The sequence below is a fragment of the Podarcis pityusensis genome (assembly GCF_964106645.2).
Source record: "Podarcis pityusensis genome assembly, chromosome: 4".
In the NCBI taxonomy this organism is placed as follows: Eukaryota; Metazoa; Chordata; class Lepidosauria; order Squamata; family Lacertidae; genus Podarcis; species Podarcis pityusensis.
In genome coordinates this window covers 22,191,054-22,211,579 of record NC_138027.1, presented here as the reverse complement: position 1 = coordinate 22,211,579, position 20,526 = coordinate 22,191,054, and the positions used below count along the sequence as shown (strand labels likewise).

Sequence of the window (20,526 nt, the reverse complement as noted above, 5' to 3'; positions counted from 1 at the left end):
AAAGTGTGGATGAGCCCTTACTTGGTTTATCAAAGATAGGCCAAACATTGAAACGAGACTGAGGAAAAAACAGAGCTGTGTTTGAACTGGTTGCTGTGAACAAGTGGCCTCTAGCGGTAGCAATGAAAATTTGCAAGGTATAACTAACTAGCGGGGGGTTTTGTGTTTATGGTGAAATCATACCTTATATCTTCCTCTCTGCTCCTTGCCTCAATGTTCAAATGTTATTTTTATGGTAGCACCTTTATTTGAACTGATTACCTATCATAGTTATCTATTATAGTTTATTACAGATATGAAATCAGACATTCTCTTCCAAGGCAAAGCTGGTGGCGACCTGCAAAACAGCTTTTTCTATAGTGGTGCGAGGCATTCCACATTTAGGTTATCTTCCACTTTTTATGTCTTCTGCTAGCATAGCAAATGAAACATTTTCCTTTTGAAACAAGCTTTTGATTCTGTTGCTGCTTAATGTATTGCTAGTGCTATACTTCCGGGGGTTTTCTCTTTCTTTTCTTTTTGCTGCTGTTTCAAATTTGTATATTTGTGTATTTAAATGGTTATAATCATTGTTTTAGCTTGCATTGTATTTGTATTTCACTTTCAGAAACTTGTTTATGGAGCGAGTACAGAGAGAGAGAGAGAGAGAGAGAGAGAGAGAGAGAGAGAGAAAGAAAGAAAGAAAGAGAGATTTATAAATTTTATAAACAGCTCTTAATGTACAAATTGCCAGAATGCCCTCCTGGATAACTGCTACAAAGATGCATACACATATATACTTGCCACTATTATCAATGCTTTTTAAAAATCCAAGTTAGATTACTGCAATGAGTTGTACACGGGGCAGCTCTTGAAGACAGTCCAGAGACTTTGATTGGTGGTTATCCAGAGCGTGCCATTCTAAACATATAGGTCCTTTCTAAGTCCTGTTTTAAAAGGTCTGCATTGATGTCCTGTGTGTTCCTGGGCTCATATCAATGTGACCTAATTTTTTTAAACCCTAAACAGCTTGGGAAACAGGGAACTGTCTGTTCCCATATGCACTTATCCCAAATCCAAGTTGAGATGAGATGGGTAGCAACTGGAGAGAGGGCCTTTTCAGTGATGGCACCCTGCTTATGGATTGTGATAAGTGAAAGAAGACCAGCTCTTTCATCCTTTCATTATCCAGCCTTTGTATCTCTCCAAAGCATGTGGCATTTAATCATTGTTTTATTGCTTTATTGTTTACTGGTTTGTTCCATTTCTACAGTCGGTTACACCCATAGCAACTTACAAAAGATGGAAACCGCAATTGTTTCTCAGTATAAGCTACAACAAACCTTTGAGTATTTATAATTACAATTATTATGATTAAATGCAGCCTAGAAGTGCTTTAAGCAGACAAAATAAATAATGATGCTTGTATTTGTTTGTGCAAAACAGCTCAGAGACCTGGAAACAGGTATAAGTACCTGCAAGAAGAACATGCAGTGGAAATGATGGGGGAAACTGCCCAGTCAAATTTAGTGAGATTTTGCTGAAAACCCACTGCACACATCAAAGATTTCAGGGTTATTGCTAATTCCAGTAATGGCTGGCAGGGTGTGGGGGATTGGAAGTGCAATTTGGCTTGGTGCCCAGACTAAATGCAGCCTCTTCGAAGCTGCTTTTCCTACCAGCGATATTTAAGGCCAAGTGACAAATGTTAATGAAAAGAAATTGCAATATATTTCTATACCAATCAAGCTTCTTAAATATAAATTCAGGACCACGTTTCCTGGAATCAGACAGAACAAAGTTAGAAAGTACATGTTGTGTGTTGCATTTTAATGCTCAGGGAAAAGGGGGGGGGCGTTGGGGAAAACCTTCATATATTCATTCCACGTAGTGGTATTTCTTCGCAGAAAAACAAGAAGGCTGCATGGTCTTTTGTAAGGAAAACAACAGTGGCCCTGAGCCTTCTCTTCGGAGCAGTTTCCCAAACCTCTGAATTAATACTGGAGGCACAACTCTTGCACATGAAATGGCTTGCTTTTAGAGCCTCATACCTGCAGCACAAGTTGCTGTCAATAACTTTACTTAGCCCAATATAATCTGCTCTCTCCAGCAGAAGCTTTTCAGGGTTGGGTGGACCCCTGTGCATTGCCAAAAAAGGAATGAAAGAGAAAACGCGTCAACAAATAAAGAGGACGAGTAAGGACACTGATTTGCATAGCATTTGCTTATGCCCATGTACACGTATAGCTGCAAATCTAGAAATAATTACTATAATTTAAATAGAAATAAAATAGATCTTACTATGGTTTGGAAGACTGTGGCCAGATTACCTGTCCAGGTGTCAGCTGCTGATGAGCAATTGCAAATCTCCTGCTCTCCCTTCCGGCAGTTCTTTGCCTTTAAATGGAACTTGGGCTGACCAGCCCTTCAAACACAGGACAGCTGAAATAGACACTGTCTTCTGTAAGCAGGAAGATGACAATCCTATTCCAGGGTTTTGGGCGGAGGTCTTCCCATCACCTTCTACCTGTCTTCTTCCACCTGAACTTCCCAGCTGGGACCTATGATTTGGGTCTGAAGCAGAAGTAGCATTTAGCAAAATTTTACGCAACAATGAAACTTTTGTGGGCCCAAGGAACCCATAGCTATTCATTCAAATGAGGTTAATTGTCTTGTAGCTTCTTTTTTTAAATAGCTGGGCAAAGAAGAAATGAATGTAGCTGGCAACTTAAAAGCCAGGGGAGAGGTTTGTCTCCCAAATTCTGTTATAATCAATGGGATACTATTTACATAAAAATAAGTAGGCAATACAAGTCATAAGGGTTTGCATGAATTTATAGAGTACATCCTGCTTTTATTCATAAAAAGTGGGTGGTGTTGTAGCAGGAAAAGTGGGGATAGCCCTGGCATAGCCCACTTAATCTAAGCTTAAAATAATGCAAATGAGAACTGATTATCCAGCCATTGCAGAGACTGGAATTTATGTTTCCAAAAAGCAGAGATGCTTAATGGAACCCCATCCATCTCAGGTTTTTTCCATCTTTACTCACTGTACATCCTTACCTTCAATAATAAGGAAAAAACATATGGCTGAACTGACATGCATCAAAATGCAAAGTAAGGTTTGGTTCCCTGAATGTTCTCGCATTTTGCGTTTGTACTGAGGCTCCATCTGGTGAACCAATGTAGTTCGTTCAAAAGGACTTTGTGTTCTGCCTCTGCTCTGTACACCTCTTTCCTGTCTGCAATGGGATGCAATGTAGATTTTGGAATGTTTTAACCTTTTTATTTTTAGGATCTTAAGTTTTTGTGTGTTTTCATCCACTTGTTCTGATTTACCATAAAATCTTAACTAAAATGTTGTTACTGTTGTTGTTGAACCCAAAATCTTGAACACTATTTTGTGGAATTTTGTTTGGCCTAGTAAAGGCATTGGCTTTGTCATATGAATGATGAAGTTTTTCTTATGGGCAAAACACTGCTTTTCCTTTTCGTGTCACAAGAATCATCATAATGTAAGAATGGGGGTTAATGGGATCAGGATGATTGAGTGTGTTCCTTAATAATCCTTGACACAGGCCACTAGCAGACTGTTAGGGTAGGATTCGCTTACATTCCACCAAATTTTGGCTGTGCAAACGATTTGGTGCTCTTGTGTAACAAACAAGGAGAGCCAGTGCAGGGTAGGATAGTGGCTAAAGTGTCAGAGTAGGACCTGGGAGCCCAAGTTTCTAGTCCACACTTGACCACAAAGCTCACTGGGTGACCTTGGGCCAGCCACAGTCTCTCAGCCTAGCCCACCTAAGTTCACTGGCGGAGGAAGAGGGGGGTGGAGGGATCGCACTGCCCCCGGCACCACGATCCCGGTGAGGTGTCATCGCGGCTGCCTCCCCCGCGCTGGGCGCCACGCCCCAGGAACGTGCACCACACCCCTACAGGCAGTGCGTCATGCCCCTGGGATGCACGCCACACCCCTGCGGGCGGCATGACATGCCCACGGGATGCACACCACACACCCCGGGACGCACGCCAGTCATGCCCCTGCCTGCTCTCTACCTCCAGTGCCGGAGCATGAAGCTCCTCCACTGCCTAAGTTACCTTACAGGGTTGTGAGGATTAAATGGAGGGAAGAGAAATATATACAGTGGACATTCGGGTTGCGAACGTGATCCGTGTGGGATGCACGTTCACAACCCACGCGTGCGCAGACGCTTCTGCACATGCGCAAAGCGTGATTTAGCGCTTCTGCGCATGTGCGACCGCCGAAATCCGGAAGTAACCCGTTCTGGTACTTCCGGGTTTTGGTGGGTGCATAACCTGAAAAAACGCAACCTGAAGCGGCTGTAACCCGAGGTATGACTGTATATGCTACCTTGAGTTCCTTGAAGGAAAGTTGGGATATATAATAAAACAAAAAACAAATAAACCTGCTTGCTTCCTGAAATAGAACTTTTTGGAGTAAAGAAAATGACAGGAAAATGCACTGCAAAGCATGGAGTGGCGGCAAAAGAGTTGGCAGGTAGCTGGGCTTAGAGAGCAGAGTGATCAGGGGGCCCTAGTTAAAGCAATACATAAATAAAATAGGAGATACAGTCCAGGATCTTACCAAGGATGCTGGTCCAACATTCTGCAGATGCCAACAAGAACACGCCTGCATAACTTCCCTGTTCTCACACTAAGGACCAGAGCCCAAATTTCCCCTTTTAATTAGCTGGTTTTAATTAATTAATCAACACATTGTAACTCTCTACTGTGTGCAGCGCATCATTTCTTTACACAGCAACAGCCTCTCTTCTGAGGACTTAAGAGCCAAGAAGGTATTTGCTCTTGGGTTAAACAGACTAGAAAAACAACAACAACATACCGTATTTTTTGCTCTATAAGACTCACTTTTTCCCTCCTAAAAAGTAAGGGGAAATGTGTGTGCATCTTATGGAGTGAATGCAGGCTGCGCAGCCATCCCAGAAGCCAGAACAGCAAGAGGGATTGCTGCTTTCACTGCGCAGTGATCCCTCTTGCTGTTCTGGCTTCTGAGATTCAGAATAATTTCTTGTTTTCCTCCTCCAAAAACTAGGTGTGTCTTGTGGTCTGGTGCGTCTTATAGAGCGAAAAATACGGTAATTGCCTATGATAGGATATCAGAAGTTAAACATTCAACAGCTGTGCACAGACTACGTGGGTTTGCATTTATGCTCCTGTCAAGGTATACCCTCCCTGAGATTGTAATAATTACTTATTTTTATATAAAAAAAGAAATATTCCCCGTCTTCCTTCAAGACAGGTAGCTGGATATCACTGGATCACATTCATCCAGTGCTTTACCAACTGCACTGGCTCCCGGTGGAGTACAGGGTCAGGTTTAAGGTGCTGGTTTTGACCTTTAAAGCCCTATATGGCCTAGGACCCGCATACTTACAGGATCGCCTCTCCTGGTATGCCCCATGGAGGACCTTTAGGTCCACAAATGACAACATTTTGAAGGTCCCAAGTCGCAAGGTGGTTAGATTGGTCTCAACTAGGGCCAGGGCCTTTTCAGTACTGGCCCCAACGTGGTGGAACGCTCTGTCACAAGAGACTAGGGCCCTGCGGGACTTGACATCTTTCTGCAGGGCCTGCAAGACAGAGCTGTTCCACCTGGCCTTTGGCTGGACTCAGTCTCACCCTTATGTTTCCTTCCCCTTATGGTTTTGATCTATGGGCTACTTTTAAAATGAGGCTGCATTTTAAATTGCATTTTAACCTGTATTTTAAATTGCCCCCCCAATAATGTTTTTACTGTAATTTTACTGGTGTTAGCTGCCCTGAGCCTGGCTCTGGCCAGGGAGGGTGGGATATATTATTATTATTATTATTATTATTATTACTATTACTATTACTATTACTATTACTATTATTATATCTAAGAACATGAGGAGAGTCTGTTGGGTCAGGCTGATGGTCCATCTAGTCCAGCATCTTGTTCTTACTGTGGCCAACCAGGTACCCTATGGGAAGCACCAAAGCAAGACCTGAACATACCTGCACTCTCCCCACTTGTGATTCTCAGCAACTGCCATTCAGAGGCACGGTGCATTCAGAGGAAGAGCATAGCCATTGATTAACCCTGTCCTCTGTAAAACAACCAGGAGGCTCCACACTGACTGGCAGCAGTTCTCCAGTCTCCCCAGGTCCTACCTGGCGATGCCAGGGATTGAACCTGTGACTTTCTGCATGCCAAGCAGGTGCTCTACTACTGAGCCACGGCTGTACCTGATGCAGGGGTCTGCCTGAAACCTGGGGGTGAGCTGGCAGTAAATCACACCATGCAAGTTGGAATTAACTCTTTAGTAAGAAGAACATGATCTGCACAGACTTGGTGGAATATCAGGCCTAATGAGCAGCTCTTCCCTGATAGGTCTTGTCCCATGGATCAGTTGCCTGCCTCCCAACAGCTGTCTAAGTCCCCTCCTCTCTAGGGCTTTTCCCAAGCAATCAGAGACTGTGCCTGGTTGCAGCCTGTCGCTGCACTGTCCATTTCAGCCCTCTTCTGGTTCTGGGAGACAGGAGCGGAAGGGAGCTTGTTGCAGCAGCAGCAGGAGACACTGGCCTCTTCGCCTCCCTCCCCCCTTCTTCAGCTTCTGCCTCTGATTCTGGATTTCTGTCTACCACAGACTCACTAAATCCTGTTATCTCTTCAGCTTCCAACATCTCCTCTTCCCAGTCTTCTCCCTCTGGCCACTCATTGTCATCCCACCACCAGTCCCTGGGCTCTGAGCCTTCTTCATTCGGTGGTACCCCACCTGGTTCCACCATTCCTCTGTGTCCATGACATGGGAGTGTGTGGAAATAAATCAAGAATTAGAGTTTGAATGAAACTCAGAGGTCACCCAATCCAACCTTTGTGCATCTGGTGCCCTCCAGACTTTTTGGACGACAACTCCCATCAGCCTCAGCTACAGAGTTGTAGTCCAAAACCAGGTTGGTGAAGGGTGCAACACAGGACACAACTACAGCATTCTTGCCCGGCCTCCTTCATCATCACCTCCCAGAGGCAGTTTGTCCCATTGTTGAGCTCCTCATACAATTAGAGTCTTGCTGCTCATGTTGAGCCAAATTCTGCTTCCCTGCAAATTCTAATCATTGATCCCAGCACTGCCCCAAGGAACAACACAGGAAAAGTCTGTTCCAGCTTCTGCCAAACAGACCTTCAGATGTTTGAAGAGGGCTCTCACATCCCCCTTTAATCTTCTCTTCTCCAGACTAAACAACTTGCCCAACTTTTTCAAGTGATCTTTAAGCAGTGTAGAACAACAGCATTTTAATCAGGCATTCTCCGGAGGCCTTTGTTTGTTAGTGATTTTAACGAACTTTGGTCTATGTTCTATTTTTCGGGAGGGGGGTGTTGGTTTTTTTTGTTTTTGCTGAGGCTGCGTCTTCTCTGGGAGAATACTGAGCAAGTGTTTTGTTGTATTTTGACTCTTTGTTGTATTCTTAACCTCTCTCTATAGGTTGTTTTTTTAGGGAATTGTTAGCCCCCCTGACTCTTTTGGAAACGTGGGGTGCAAATGTTTTAGATAATTAACAGGGACCAGAAAAAAGAGGGACTCTTGTCACAATTAGATTGCATTTTGTATTTTGGTTTTAGTAATTTGGCAACCCTAATAAAGCAGAAGCACTAGGGTTAATTTTTGTATTTGGCAACCTAGGAAGCTAATATTTGTTAGAGACATTTCTTTCAAAAATAAAAACCAGGACCCCCCCCCCCAAAGTTGTTGAGCTTTTTTCAGACAAACCTCAAAGTTAGACGAAGCACTGCCTTTTGGAAATTCCCCCCACCTTTGAAATCCTGGTAATGTCCAGGAAAATCCAGACACATGACAGCCTTCTTTTAAAAACATGTATCACACCTCTTCATTCCGTTATTTCCGTTCCTTTACCAAGTTTCTTTTAAAAGTCTGTATAATAAAGCCTTGCAGTTTCATTATCTGTAACCTCAGAGTCAAGCCGGAACAGAGCAGTTACCGGTACATTTGAGCAGTGTTTGTTTGTGATTTATTCTTTCCGCTTTGGATGTGAGGTGCGAAGAAGATCGCCTACTCTGGGCTTTGCTACTTTAATATGCAGATGTGAGACGAGAAGAATCAAGCTGGCAATCTGGACTTTGCTACTACATTTCCACATATGTGAGAAGGACGAATCTCAAGGAAACACAAAGCACAGCTTTGGGCAAGGATAATGCTGTTTTCATCACCCACTGTCATTCAGAATCCTATGGGACAGGGTCTTTGCTTTGCCATCCCAAGTGTATACAAGGCAATTTTGTCTTCTCTTGACCTCTCGCAAACACACCTGGTAGCAGAGGTGCTACCAAGGATTGAGGGCCCCTGATGCAATGTCCTGAACATTGAGGGGGCCTGGCTCCCCTCAAAAAAAGAGATTGGGGGCCCCCCACAGTGTCTCAGCTCCCATGAACCGGGTGCCCTTGCTTCGTAGAGACATAGGAGAGGGTCTTCTAAGTGGCTGCTCCCGGACACTGGAACTCCCTTCTAGTGAGTTGCTAACACCTGGGGCTCCATGGACGGGGAGGTGGGAGGGAGAACGCATGCGCATTCAACTGCCTAAGGGCATTTATGTCACCCAGGAAATCTCAGCCGCAGAGATAAGAGGAGTCATTCTGTTGTCTGGAGAAGTCACTTCCTGACTTGCATGTCATTTTCAACAGAGCTCAGCCTCAGAAGTGTGCAGCTGTACCGAGGCAGCATCAGGGGTTGAAATTTTGCACCCCCTAACAATTTTGCGCCCAGGACAACTGTCTCTGTGCAACTGTCTCTGTGCCTCCACCCCACTATGCCACTGCTCCCTCGCTATGATGATAATAATAATAATAAATTTATTATTTGTACCCCGCCCATCTGGCTGGGTTTCCCCAGCCACTCTGGGCAGCTTCCAACAAAGATGAAAAATACATTAAAAGCTAAACTGGCTCCCTTGGCAGGTGAAGACCTTCTTTCAACAGGCTTAGGGATAGCATTAAAAGCCGTCAGTTTCCCCAATGTTTTTAATAGCCCTTAGAGACCGACAGGGTCTAATTCTATTAATGCTTTTTACAAAAATAATTCGGTTGCTCTGATTTTATCTGTAAGCCGCCTGGAGTCCCTAGGAGCGAAAAGGGTACACACGCATAAATAACAGGAAGCTCTCATCAAGGCCACACAGGCGTCTTCTTAACAGCAGGTGCTATGAAGCCTGGAGCAACTAAAAGCGGGAGGACCTGGGAGGTTGTTTTGACTCCCCCTGGCTGGCACCCTTTGGCGCAGGTGCCCAAGCAACCAGGCAGCGGGCGCTGTGCATCTTTGATCCGGGCTTGTGCGATCTGCTGACTGCTAATCGTTTGCTGCAGGAGACAAGCGAGGAACAGCGGCGGCGGCGGCAGCATCACCCAGCAGCAAATCCGAGGAGGTCGGCCGAGCAGCAGTAGCGGCGGCCCCGCCTCCTTTCCCCTCCCTTTCCTCCTGCGCGCCGCTTTCTGCCGCCCGCGCCTCCTCTCCAGAGCGGATCTGCGCTCAGGCTGCCGCTTGCGATGGAAGGCTTGCCTCCGACCTCCTTGGAGCTGAAGAATGGAAACCCCGCCGCGCCGGCAGTTGCAGCAACATCAGCAGCGGCGGCACCATCATCATCATCACCACCACCAACACCAGCAGCCGTTTCCCCACGATCCCTCCGCAGCAGCTTTCTGACACGTGTCCGGGAGAAGCTCTGCTCTTGGTGAGCACAAAAGGGCGAGCGAGCGAGGCGCTGGCACCCGATCAATACCCGTCGAGGGTTTACAACCCGATTTTGAGCAGACTTTTGTTATTTTTACGCTTCCGGGCTGCGCCTTCCGTGGCGCACGTGCTTTTCTGAAGCGGCACGCGGTCGGAGCGCTTTCTGCTTTTGTATGTGGGTGTAGAGGGGGGGAATAAGGCAAAGTTCACGTGGGAAGCAAGTTTGTTCACTTTCTGGCGGAGGAATTCTTCCTCTTGAGTAGGGTGGTTTGGAGTTGGCTGGCTGATGTTGTGCCCTCTGCACATGCCCAAGGCGTACTTTGTTTTTTTTGTGGTTAGTTCGTGAGCGCCACGGGGTATTCGGACAAGAGCCTTCGTGCATCCGCTTAAGTCTTAGTGGTTTATGGCTGACTGATACAGAATAAAGAAATTTATTTATTTGGGGAGCGGTGAAGCATATGCTATGTAGGCAGAATGTTCCCGGCTGATTATTATTATTTTGTGTATGCTGCTGGCAGAGGCTCTGGAAAGTAGACAGTGGGGAAGGGCCTTGGCTGACTGGAGGAGCATCTCCTCCGCATGCCTGCTTGAAACCTTCAAGAGCTGCTGCCAGTCAGTGTGGACAGTACTAAGCTAAGTGGGTCAATCATCTGACTCTGTCTAAGGCAGCCTATGTTCCTAACATTAGACGATAGCCTAATCTGGCATAAGTCAGCTTTCTACACCCTACAAACATCTGAAGGGACCTAGGATCAGCCTGTAGGCTTCTAGACGCCCATATGATGGCAGATCAGTTTCTTTAGGGTGTGGGCAGGGGCAAACCTAGAGATTGGTTGAGTTGGCCCTCAGCCCAAGGGCACAAAAATCACCATAAAATACATCTCCTTGCCAAGGGAGCATAGGTACGTTGCCTCTGGGTCTGGGCTGAGATGTTGGTGCCAGTGAACAAGAACAGAATGGTTGCAGCTCAGTACTTGCATGCCCCAACACCTGAGTGGCTGTTGGGTGGAGTAGCCAGAGAGGTGTTGCAACGAAAGTAGTGGAAGGCTGATGCATTAGGTGGTTGGCGATTCAGTATCGGATGGCTGTTTTGAATTCCAGGTTTTCTTTGCTCTGTAAGCCTTGCTCCTTTAAGTTGCAGACAGAATAATGGAATATTGGTTGTTATTGTAAAAGAGTATCAAAGGAGAGCCCAGCAGAAAAGTTGGCATCTATTTGCTTTTGCAAGAAACAGGCGGAAACTTAATGTTTTTCCATTGGAATTGATTTGGTAGTGGGGGGGGGGGGGACGGTATCTGAGTAGGAAATTCAATTTTTGTGGTGGGGGAGGAACCAGCTGCTGTGAAATTGATTGGAGGATCTGGGGAAAATTAATCTTGGCTGGAATGAATATTTGAAGCATTAATTTGGATGGTAAACTGTGTGAGAAGACAGAAGTGCCTGGCGTGCTCTGGTCCATGGGGTCACGAAGAGTCGGACACGACTAAACGACTAAACAACAACAAAAAAACTGTGTGAACTTTGTAAAAAAACCAAAAAACTGAGGGATTGATTTGGGGCATCTGGGTAGGGAATTAATTGAAGGAGAAATGATTAGTGGATTAGCTTTGCCCACCCACCCTGCCTTGTGCTCCATTTGTGGTTATGGTCAAGTCACCTACCTTTCCGTCTTACTTGTTTGTCGTTGTTGAAATGGGTTGTAGGTGCAGGAAACATAGGTTCAGTCTACACCTCTCTCTGCCTGGTACTCCGAGATCATGGTCTTGAGCAACTGACTTGCTCCATCTTGTCCAATATTCTGTTGTCAACAGCAGTTGGCCAAATGTGTCTGGGAAGGTTGAAGCATGATGGCAGTAGCATCCTCTTGGTCTTAAAAGGTATAATCGCAGGTCTGTGCACAGTACTCGGCAGGGCCTAGACAATCAGTTGATCATAGAGGCTTCCCTGCAAACAGAGCTCACCTGAGGCAAAAGTGGCTGTTTGGGTGGGGCAGAACTGCTATGCTTTTGGCAGGTATGTCCCTGCTGCTTATTGGGGGCATAGCTGTCAACGTTTCCCTTTTTTAAAGGGAAATTCCCTTATTCTGAATAGGATTCCTTGCAAGAAAAGGGAAAAGTTGACAGCTATGATTGGGGGAGGGCAAGGCAACGGGGATGTTGATCTCAAGACTGGTATGGCAATGTGTTTTATTGGATCAGCTTGGTAAATACGCTTTTAGGACTGGAAATTGCTTTGCTGTTATAAGGTTGTACAGAGCGCTTTTTTTCCACCTGAAACTCAGTTCCAGCACCCCTCAGGTGGGTGCCATTGCCTTCATAAGAGAACAAGGGAGGTGTTCATGGTGAGGTCCGGCACCTTTTTCTAGAAAAACAGCACTGGTTGTACGCTTGTATGACAATGGAAGTTGGCCTAATGTGCCTACCTAAACTGTTACCGTCCCTCTCATTATAAACAGACAATGTCATAGCTAGATATTGCTTTGCTTTGTGCAAAGCTAATGATTTGTTGCATCCCTTCTGTGAAGTGAAGAAGGGTTAAGCTCTTATCCCTATACTGGGACTTGACCAGATTGGACTTCAGACCTGTCTCCCGCTTCTGTATCCTTTTTTTCCTTTTTTTAAATAGAATTCCAAACGATTAAACAAATGAATCTTACAGGGAGGAGGGTTGTCTCAGGCAGTCCTCTCCTCTCTTTCAGAGCCAAGCGATATAGGACATTGATAAAACTGCTTGCTTGAGACCTTTTGATGGAAATTATTGCTCTGTAAGGTTTAAGGTCCAGGTTGCAGAGCAGATTGCAAAGGAATTTCTGCTTCTTAAACTGGCAGCCAAGTTTTTTTCTCGTATTATTCTAAACGAAGAACCTTGCATTACCTCCTGGAAGAAAGGTCAAGTGATATATTTTTGCAGAATGGCAGGCCCTTGCGTCAAAAGGCCTTCAGACTGCAACATGTCATTGCGGTAAGGGGAGGGAGGACATTATACAACAGTTTCAACTGGTGTTGAAGGCTGAGGCCTGTGAATATAGTGGCTACAGGTTGAAGAACAATTAACCACAACTGAGTAGTTGTTACGTAGATTCTGTTCTTCAATCTGAAGATTCCAAATTACTGAGGTTCTGAAATGCCTTGGCTAAAGTGGACGTACTTTTAATCCTAGCTAATGTTGCTTGGAAATTTAAACCCCATGTTAAACCCCTTCTTTCTTAAATTAGTGGTCTTTTAAAGTACTTAAATTATGCTGGATTGACCCCCATTGTTCTTACAGCTCCCGTGACAAAAAAAAAAAGTTAATTTAGGCCTTACAGTGACTAAGAGCATGGTGAAGGACAGGGAATTTTCTTGCACCACTCTTTTAGGACAGTGGAGGTACCTAGGACCTAATTTTGGCCTAGTTTTAAAGGCATTTTGCAAGTGATCAGCTCACTTCTCAGGCAAGAGTGATCTGACTCTCTCCTGTTGTTGTGGAGAGAAAAAAAGATTGCCCACCACTGTCTTATGACAACATAAGAATTGCCTTACCAGAATAAGACAGAGGTCAGTTTAAGGCCTACACTAAAACTTAGGGCCATAGCAACTTTCTAAAGTCTCTTTGGGAAAAGGGAATTCAAAGTAGAGAAATGGCAGGCGGGCTTCCCACCATTTTGTGACTCTAAATAACAACTCCCCCATTACCCCTGCAGCTTTTCCTGCCCATGGCGGTTACTATTATTATTATTAATTGAATTTGTTCATTGCTTTATCTTGTCCCGAGCAAGTGGAGGGAGATGCCTGGGTACTAGGAGGGTACCTGACATTTCCACCATCTCTGGAGGTGTCTGCCTGGGGATCATTGGGTCTTGACTGTTTTCATACACTAATCACCACATTCTGTAGAATTATATTGGTTATATTTTATCCTCACAATTGGAATGAATTTCAGGAACCAAAATGCTTTTTCTGTGCAGCCTGAGCAGGGGCAGTGAACAACATCATAGTTCATTGTGGAATGAATGTCCGCCATTAAGAAAAAGAAGGTCGGAATAGGCGAGTAGATATGTGGACAGTCCCTGGATCAAGTGACTTTTCTTATTTAATTTCTCAAAAGTTCTTAACCTAGCTCCAAGTAGTCATCTGAACCAGCCAGGTGTTGAACAGAGAATCAATCAAAGCCAGTCTGTTATTGGAAAAACGAGAGTTTACCGTATTTTTCGCACCATAGGACGCACCGGACAATAGGATGCACTTTGTTTTAGAGGGGGGAGAACAAGAGAAAAAAAATCTCCCCCTCTCTGCCCAGCACCCCTTCAGCGAAGTGGCAGGAGGCGCTGTGCAGAGAGGGGGAGAACTTTCCCCCTCTTGTTTTCCCGCTCTAAAACAAGGTGCCGTTTAAGGTGCGTTCAGGCGGCTACCTTGGAAGCCTGGAGAGCGAGAGGGGTCGGTGTGCACTGACCCCTCTCGCTCTCCAGGCTTCAGGTTCCTTTCGACCTGCTCTTTGGGGCTGACGGGGGGAAGCCCACCACCAGCCCCAAAGAGCAGGTCAGGGAGCAGCGGAAAGGCGCAGCGGAGAGGCTCCTGCCATAGCCGCGCGTCACCTCTCCAGCCGGGAGAGGGTCGCGGGGCTATGGCGTCTTCGCTCCATAGGACGCACACACATTTTCCCTTCATTTTTGAAGGGGAAAAAGTGCATCCTATAGAGCGAAAAATACGGTAGATCTTGTCTTACCCCAAAATGGCAACAAGACGTTCCATTTTGGCCACTGTAACATTGGTTTAAGGAGCCATTTGGTGCCTGTTTAACGTATCTGAGTTTCTAACACTGTTCCTGTTCTTGATCTCTCATCAGCTCTATCCCATTGACCATGATCCAAACCTGGACCAGAGAATAACATTGGGAGAGTGCTTTTCAATGCCCTGGAGATTACATAATGGGGTACTGCAGGGCACTATCTTATATTCAGTGCTATTTAATGTCAATACGAAACTGCTGAGAGTGGTCATTAGGAGTTTTAGGGAAAGGTGCCATCAGTATGTTGATGACACTCAGCTCTATTTCTCTGTAGCATCTGAATCGGGAGAGGCCATGCAGTCCCTTGGACTGGTGCCAATGGTGAGATGGAGAGGAAAACAAGCTGAGCTTGAATCCTAGCAAGTCAGGGGCGCTGTGGCCAAGTGCCTGAGAAACTGGTCAATTGCCTCCCCTAGATAGGGTTGCATTCTCCTTTTTTGCAGTCCAGGGATGCTTCTGGAGCCGACTTTGTCACTGGAGGCCCAAGTAGTCTTAGTGGCTAGAAGTGCCACTAGTACAGCAGCTACAGCTGTTCCTGGATTGGCCACACTGGTTTATGCAATGGTTTCTTCAAGATTGGGCTACTGCAATGCACCCTATGTGGGGCTTCCCTTGCAGTTCACGCAGAATGCTGTGGCATGGTTGCAAACAGGAGTGAGAGCCTGTCAGCGCATAACACATTGCTCAGATAGGTTGCTGATTTGCTCCCAGACTGTTCAAGGTGTTGCTGTTAGTCATTTGTGTTGAATGGTTTTTAATATTGAATTTTAAATTATTGTGCCACACCTTGGGATCGGATGGTGAAGGGTGGGTACAACAACAATGTGAGACTGTTGAACTTCCATTTAGCACTTATCGCAGTCCTGATCGTAATAAACAGCTTAATTATATCTTCTCTCACTTTGATCAGGTAGGAGGAGTTCTTTAACAGAATCCAGTGCAAATATTAGCAGGTGCATGGGAAAATCACCTGTCATCAGCTTCCATCCAAAATATATTGAACTTACTGCAACTCCACAAGTTCTCTTGCCATTTGTACATGCGGCACTTCTGGAGTAAAAGCAACTCTTAAGTTAATTTAGGCTTCAGGCACAACAGTTGAGCGTCCTCTTAATTTATAAACGCCTGCCTGGATTGCCATTAACGTAACGGTTAAAACATTTACCTGCAGTCACACTTTCATGTCTCGCAGTGTGAGTTAATAAACTTGCTTGGCTGCTTTGTGAGCTAGAAGAGTGAACCGACTGCCTCTTTGGCAATGTTTCTGAAACGTCGCTGTGGCTTACTCATTACTTCTTAATTTTCTTTAAAATTGAGCAGACTAAAGCTCTCTTAAACAGAAGAGCAGCCTGAAAACTTGAATTTCATAGAGTTTTAGCCTGATTGGGATTGCTTCCGAAAGTGACAGCAAGGTGATAAACAGGCAATTCATTGGAAAGTGGATGATGCCTCTAAACCGCAGGAGATGGTTTACTTGGTGTGAGCCAAAGCTGCTGCAGTATATGAGTGAATATCTGAAAAATGCAGGTAGGTCAGGCTTCATCGGACTTCCCCACCTGTTCACCATCTGGCCAGCAGTTGGAAGGGAGAGAAATGGAGGACCCACCTGATTAGCCTGCCTGATTTTCATACATACTGCAGCAGTGTGGAATAAAACTGCTGAAATGAGGCCTGTGCCATTGGAGTGTGTACAGTGGTACCTCGGGTTAAGTACTTAATTCGTTCCGGAGGTCCGTTCTTAACCTGAAACTGTTCTTAACCTGAAGCACCACTTTAGCTAATGGGGCCTCCCACTGCCGCCGCACCGCCGGAGCCCGATTTCTGTTCTTATCCTGAAGCAAAGTTCTTAACCTGAAGCACTATTTCTGGGTTAGTGGAGTGTGTAACCTGAAGCTTATGTAACCTGAAGCATCTGTAACCCGAGGTACCACTGTATTTTCAGAATGGACGATGGTGTCATTGGTAAGAAGGGCATTCAGACATTGAGGCAGAGCCAAGGAGGTGCAACCCCCATTTATTTATTTATTTTATTTTATTTATTTGTTTATTTATTTAGCAATTATTTGCAAAGATTTATATACCACCATTAAGGAGGGTAGGGGAATACCATGGCAGTGAGTGAACAAAGCATAAATTTGTCAATAAAATTGCATTCGTAAGACAAGTACAAAATGCCTCACAAATCAGTAGATCAGATTAATACATCATCATGTATTACCCCTCAGGGAAAGCCTGGATGAGTTTTAAGCAGGCGCCCAAGTGCCAGATCTGCAGGAGCCTGCCTGACATTCATTGGGAGCGCATTCCAAGGGGCAGGTTCTGCCACACTGAAAGGACATAAATCGAACCATTGGATCACAAGCCACTACTAAGAGAGTGTCTCCCGAGGAATGAAATGACTGGGCAGGAGTATACTATACATGAGACAACTAATGAGCGGGACAAGCTTTTGTGGCCTGTGGCTGGCGGAATAAATCAAAGCCATGCGTTGTAGAACTAAATGTCTGCCTGAGATCACTGCCATTACCTCATCCCAGAAAGGAGCCAAAGCAATTAATCTTTACTGTCTTCATAAAGCGGGCCAGAGAGATGCATCCAAGTGCTTGGGAGGGGAAGGTTATTTTTCTTTTATTTATAGGCTGGTAAATAATAGATAAGAACAGTGGTAATCAATAGGCATCCCAGTAGCACAATTAGGGGAATTAGTGGAGAGGGAGATGCTGGTTACGCATGTGTGTTTTCTGTTCTTTCCATGTGGAAAACTAAAGTTTTTGCCATCGGCGTTCCACACCGTGCTTCTAAAACCCTATAAAAGGTTATTTAATTCCACACATTTGCCTTTAATAACATGCATTCTCATTATTAATCATTTATCCAGCACCTCAGATAGTTGCCATTTTATCATCTATTAATCTCGCTATTGATTGTTTTCTGCAGGCGATTACAAGTTTGTGCTGCGAAATGTCTTTTACATAGCCTAGCAATACGTGCAAAATCTGAACCCCCTCCTTAATTATGGTTAAGAAACCACTGCTGCCCCCAAAGCTACACAACTGTGAGTGATTAACACTCGACTGCTCTCTCTGGTGATTTTAACTCTTCTGTGATTCAGTAAACAAAGGCTTAAGTGATTGTGAATCAGGCACCTGAAGTTTTACTATGGTTCACATTAAATCATGATTTTACTAGGACCTTGGGAAGCCAGGGTTGAGATCGCCACTCAGCCATGAAATTCATGTTCTCTAAACTAACCTACCTAACTACCTCACAGGGTTGTTGGAAGGATAGCATTGAGAGGGAGAGAACCACTTTCTTTGGATGAAAGGTGGGATAGAGATGTGGTGATGATGCTTATGTGGTGTTAAAGAAAATGTATTTGGCCCTGTGACTTTCATTTCACTGCTGAATTCCCTGGCCTACAACCTACCAAATAAAAAGCAGCACATTGTTGGATGAATTGTGGGCCTGTTGAGTGCTTCAGCAGACATACACAGTGTTAGAAACTCAGATATATAAGCTAGGTGTCAAATGGCTTCTTAAATCATGGTTACAATCGCCAAAACAGAATGACTTAGTTGCCATTTTGGGGCCAGCTGGCTCGAAAATTGTATTTTTGCAATATGACTTTTTGGTTCCTGAAATTCATTCTGATTCTACAGATAAAATATAACACATAGAATTCCAGAGGATGTATTGCTAGTGTGTGAAAACAGTCAAGATCCAAGGATCCCCAGGTATGCAGCTCCAGATGGTGGAGATGTCAGGAGCTATCCTGGTACCCAGGCATCTTCACTTGGTCAATAGCCAGGTTCAAAATGCTCCTGGTGAAATGTGAATGCTGAAGACACTCACGGTCTCTCTCTTTTGCAAAAGGAAATGCTTGTGCTACCATACATGTTTGATAGGCTGAGAACATTTTGATAGGACATATTGCACAGGCTTGCAGTTTGTGTCTTGTATTATATTTGTTTGTTTACCTCTTTATCGGTTACTTTATACCTTTTGAAGCTTTTAACGTGTCATAATTATAGTGTCACGGTCCGCCTTTTGAACTTTCGACTGAAATAACCCCAGTCGTTTCAATTACTGTATAAACTTCTCTGGCAGCTTCCTAGGAATGAATTAGAAATATGTATGCTACGTAAATAAGTTTAAATGGCAGCTCTTGAGTTTAAAGTAATGAATTCGCAGGTCGGTTTGCAGTGACTCCGTAGTTCGCTATACACAATAAAAAGCATAAGGAATCTGTTGGAGCAGCTCTTGAACCTGTGAGGTGCTGAGCAATGCGATGTGGAAAAAATTTCTGTGGAAAAAATTTTGGTTTCTAAAGTAACAGTGGATGGATGCCAAGTGCAAGTACAGTATTAGGCAAACTTGGTGGATTCAAAGTGTTTAGCTATGCTTGACGCAATGTGAATTAAAAAAAATTGTCACTGTGAGCTGATGGGTTTGTTTTAGTTCTGTGGTGGTTTGTCTTTTCCTGTTCTTTATGTGTCTCCCCCCCCTTTATTTCCCCCCTTTAATACATTTGCAGTAAAAATAAATAAACAAATAAAAAATGCTAAACCAGATCATTCTGTTGGGCAATGGTGAAGAACCCGTGGGCCTTCAGACGTGGCCAGTTTGCTCAGTGGTCAGCGATGGTGGCGCTAATGTCTAACAAAATTTAGAGGGTCACAGGCATGATTTTTCTTGGTGCAGTTACGCTTCACTTGCTGACGTGAGGTAACAGAAGCAGCTCCCAATTATTGGCATGTGGTTAATAATAATAAAAATGCATGAAGAATCATAATGGTCCTCTAAACTTTTCTCATTCGCAGGCATATTGTGAAAACGCTGTTCTTGGGTCAGATACTTTCGCTGTTCATATGTGGGACTGCGGTTACAAGCCAGTACTTGGCCGACAAGTACCAGGTCAACACTCCAATGCTGCAGAGTTTCATCAACTATTGCCTGCTTTTCCTCGTGTACACAATGATTCTGGCCTTCAGAAAAGGTACAAGTGGGACCCGCCACAGAATTGTGGAGTACAGTGGGACCTTGGTTCTCAAACTTAATCCGTTCCGGAAGTCCGTTCCAAAACCAAAGCGTTCCAAAACCAAGGCACGGTTTCCCACAGAAAGTAGTGCAAAATGGATTAATCTGTTCCAGACTTTTAAAAACAACCCCTAAAACAGCAATTTAACATGAATTTCACTATCTAACAAGAGCATTGATCCATAAAATGAAAGCAATAAACAATGTAGTGCAGTCACGCAATCAATCAATCAGTAGCTGAACTGGGTTCCACACAGTTACAAAAACAAAACAAAAAGAGCCACAAAAACGCAAAATAAATAGCAAAAACAGACAGACCTCAGCATCACACTCAAAACGGAAGTGTGGAACTCAAAACGGAAGTGTGGCACTCAAATCAGAAGCATAACACTCAAATTGGAGCACGTTTGGCTTCTGAAAAAAGTTCACAAACTGGAACACTTACTTCCGGGTTTGCAGTGTTTGACTTCCAAGTTGAGTACCAAGGTATTTGAGAACAAAGGTACCACTGCATTCTTGTTCCAGTCAGTCAGCCCATGTCCAGGATTCTCCATGCCATTTTAAAAAAAAACTGATGTTTAGATTTTATTTATTTATATAGCAAGATTTATACACCGCATCATTTTTTTCAAAATTCTCGTAAGAAGTTTACATAAAATAGTGTAAGAGAAATACTCATAAGAAAAAGAGCAATAAAATAAACAGGCTTTAAAAACAAGTATACATAATATATGTTATCACAATTTGGATAAAATAAAATAGAAGTAATGTTTCAAAACATTATTTGTGGATTGGTCATTTTTTATTACGATTTTTACTGTTAGTCAGGTTGGGTGGAGTTTGTTCTTTTTCCAGTGGAAAGGTGAACTGTAAACGTAACCGCTAAATAAACTTTTATTGTTTATCATTTTATATCGGTAGAAAATATTGGTACTCCACTTTTCCCTTAGTAAAACTAGACAATAAAAGCACTGTATTGTAAAATAAAAAAGAACGACAA

The 20,526-nt window shown here is 44.2% G+C and overlaps 2 protein-coding genes across 2 annotated transcripts in view; both read left to right on the top strand.

The window, feature by feature from the left end:
- ALKBH8 (alkB homolog 8, tRNA methyltransferase) overlaps positions 1–20,526 on the top strand; it is a 229,924-nt gene that overhangs the window by 33,115 nt on the left and 176,283 nt on the right. The window lies entirely within an intron of this gene.
- The window catches only part of SLC35F2 (solute carrier family 35 member F2), a 28,437-nt gene continuing 17,266 nt past the window's right edge, over positions 9,356–20,526 (top strand). Inside the window, exons 1-2 of the mRNA XM_081002264.1 lie at positions 9,356–9,723; positions 19,310–19,485. Of these exons, the coding sequence (XP_080858390.1) occupies positions 9,539–9,723; positions 19,310–19,485 (361 nt within the window). The 5' untranslated portion in view covers positions 9,356–9,538. The remainder of the gene's footprint in view (positions 9,724–19,309; positions 19,486–20,526) is intronic.